This window comes from Otolemur garnettii, unplaced genomic scaffold, assembly GCF_000181295.1.
Source record: "Otolemur garnettii isolate 467f Iridium unplaced genomic scaffold, OtoGar3 scaffold00124, whole genome shotgun sequence".
NCBI classification, from domain to species: Eukaryota; Metazoa; Chordata; class Mammalia; order Primates; family Galagidae; genus Otolemur; species Otolemur garnettii.
Window position 1 is genome coordinate 4,460,195 of NW_003852519.1, and position 2,885 is coordinate 4,463,079.

The following is a 2,885-nucleotide window of genomic DNA, read 5'->3' on the forward strand; positions in this document are numbered from 1 at the left end:
CTTTTAGTATTTCCTTTTTGGTCTATATATTATAATGTACATGAATGTAATTTACAAGTTATTGTCCGTGTATTTGGAGTGTGGGCTCAAACTTTATTGATTCAGGTATTTCATTTCAAAAAAAAAATGTGGGGTCTACTATTCTAGAGTCCTCCGAAGTGATCCAAGGGGAAAGTATCATGCGTTTAATTCCAATTAAAGCTACATAACACTCACGCCTAAAACACTAGCAATACTCAGGAAAGTTACCCAGCAGAAGGAATGGCTTGGGGAAATTACTTTCACTAGGATGTTACTTGTACGCAACTCCAGAGAAGCTGCGTGGATAGTTCTAATAAGGAAAATTTGCAAGAAAGTTGTCAGACAATATTTGCTGGTTTGGGATGCCAGGGGGATGGCTCCAGTTTCTATGATGTTCGGAAGCCGAGCACGGCTGGGCGGCTTAGCGCGTTCGCTTACAGTAGCAGCCGCGAGGTCCCCGGGGTTTACAGAAAGTGGGAAGTCGTCCCCTCCTGCCGAAGAGCAAGGGCTTCCCAACCGATCAGTGCTCAGCACGAGGTGCCCGGCCTGGAGCACCACTAGACGCGGTTCGCAGCTGGGTACTGCCACCCCCACGTGCCCAAGTGGCCAGAAGCTCGCGCCTGCGCGTTCCTATCCTTCTCGGTTAAGTCTATTTTACCCGGCGAACCCGCCCTCCCGCTGATCGTCACTTCCGGCAGACGCTCTGCGTCGTTTGCGTCGTCACTTCCTGCCGATACCGGTGTGGAGAGTGCGGGTCGCAGCTGGCCGGTTCTCCTGTTCTCCCCCTCCCCTACTTTTCCTCCCTCCCTCCCTTACCCTCTCCCTGGGCTACGGTCGCTCACCTGTCGCTCACTCCCTGACCCCTCCCTAACCCCCTCCGGACCACCTTGCGGCCGGATTGGCCTCTTTTTCCTGATTTCCCGGCCCAGCCCCGGTGTCAGGGCGGGGGCCTTGTGGAGCCTGAGGCGCTGCAGCTGCGGAGAGAAAAGACGACGACGACCCTCCGCTTCCCAGTCCGGTCGCCGCCATGGCAATGAGGCAGACACCGCTCACTTGCTCCGGCCACACGCGACCCGTGGTTGATCTGGCCTTCAGTGGCATCACGCCTTATGGGTATTTCTTAATCAGCGCTTGCAAAGGTGAGCCGGGCCGCCGATCCGAGTCCCCGACTGCTAGAGCTGGGCCGAAAGGGATTGAGACCCGTGCTCCCCGGGGCGGAAGGGGCGGCGGGGACCGTAGGCTTGAGGGGCGGGCCGACATTGGTCTGGTGGGAAAGGAGGAGTGTTAGGGAGCCCGCAGCTGGAGTGAGAGAGGCCTTCTGATTCCTGTGGGAAGGCTGAGTATTAGCCCAACGGAGGCCTCTGCTAATTTTTATTGCTGTTTCTGGAGCAGTATTGTACTTGTCTACGTTCCAGACAGCAAACACTGTGAAGTATCTTTCAGCGATTTGGGGAAAGTAGAAATTAGGCCGGGCCAAGCTATGCCTTTGCGAAGGCATCAGCTCTTAACTCGCTGGGTATTCCTTTTGCCTTATTTTTTTAATGGGAAACTGAGATTTCAGGTTTAGAAGTTTGTCCAAAATAAAACTCAAAGCTAGATTGTTTTGACGCATTCGAGTATTCCTACCTAATCACAGATATTTTTTTTAAGAGTAATGATCAGTTCAGCTTTTTAGTTAATTTATTTCTGGACATTTCTTAGTGATCCTAGTGAGTGGGAATAGTTGGGGGTGGGGGAACAGTTATCCGCTTTGTCATTCAACATAATCATTGTATGTTTGAATCTTAGATTTTAAGTACTACATAATATGTTTACACAATATGTTTGTAAAAATATGTATTTTTTTTGTAAAAATATTTTTTAGATGGTAAACCTATGCTACGCCAGGGAGATACAGGAGACTGGATTGGAACATTTTTGGGTCATAAAGGTGCTGTTTGGGGTGCAACACTGAATAAGGATGCCACCAAAGCAGCTACAGCAGCTGCAGATTTCACAGCGTAAGTGTAACCCGAATGTCTGACTTTCACGTTTACAGTGGATTGTGTTTCGAAATAATCAAAAACTTCAGCCTCAGATACTCATGAAATTCTGACTCAGTGGCTACCATTTAGAACAAGTGATGTTTGATGTCACCCACATTCTATCCTGATCCTCTGTGCTGCTTTTGTCTTCAGTGGTTCTCAAAAATTTCAGAGGCGTAAATGACTTATTCTTTATGTCTCAACTTCGGACCAGTGAGTCTGCATTATTAACATGCACTCCAAATAATAAACGTTGATGATTTCTTTTACAAGTACTCTTCTGTATGCATGCCTTAGTGATACCATACATTCATGAGTCCAGATTTTTATTTCACAATTTTCCTTTACTGTCCTTAGACATACTTCAAAACTCATTGTGGGGGAAAAAAGAAATTCATTGTGTCCTAAACTCAGTTAATTATTTTCTAAGTTTTTAAAGATTGAAATCTAAATTATTCTTGATTTTCCATTACTATAGATTATCATCATTTTTTTTTTTTAATTCAAACAGCAAAATGTTTCTTGACTGTAATGTTTCTCCATGTATATGCCACTGCCTTAGCTCAGGGTCGTTATTAACTCACTACCATCAGTCTCTCTCCCTTTTATTCCTATTCCGTATTGCTGCCAGGTCTTTTTCTAAAAACACATTTCATCATGTGACTTCTATATTTACTAATCTTCACATCTTCCCTTTGATATTTTGGTGGTTCATGACCCTTGGTATGCATTAGAATGATCTGCAAAGCTTTTAAAATATTCAAATGTGTGTGTTCCAGAAATTCTGATTTAATTGGTCTGGGGATGAAGTACTCATCATCTTTCTTTTTTTTTTTTTTT

At 45.3% G+C, this 2,885-nt stretch overlaps 1 protein-coding gene across 1 annotated transcript in view; it reads left to right on the top strand.

Moving 5' to 3' along the window:
* Window positions 1–703: 703 nt before the first annotated feature.
* STRAP (serine/threonine kinase receptor associated protein) overlaps window positions 704–2,885 on the top strand; it is a 20,136-nt gene continuing 17,954 nt past the window's right edge. Inside the window, exons 1-2 of the mRNA XM_023517911.1 lie at window positions 704–1,160; window positions 1,886–2,021. Of these exons, the coding sequence (XP_023373679.1) occupies window positions 1,049–1,160; window positions 1,886–2,021 (248 nt within the window). The 5' untranslated portion in view covers window positions 704–1,048. The remainder of the gene's footprint in view (window positions 1,161–1,885; window positions 2,022–2,885) is intronic.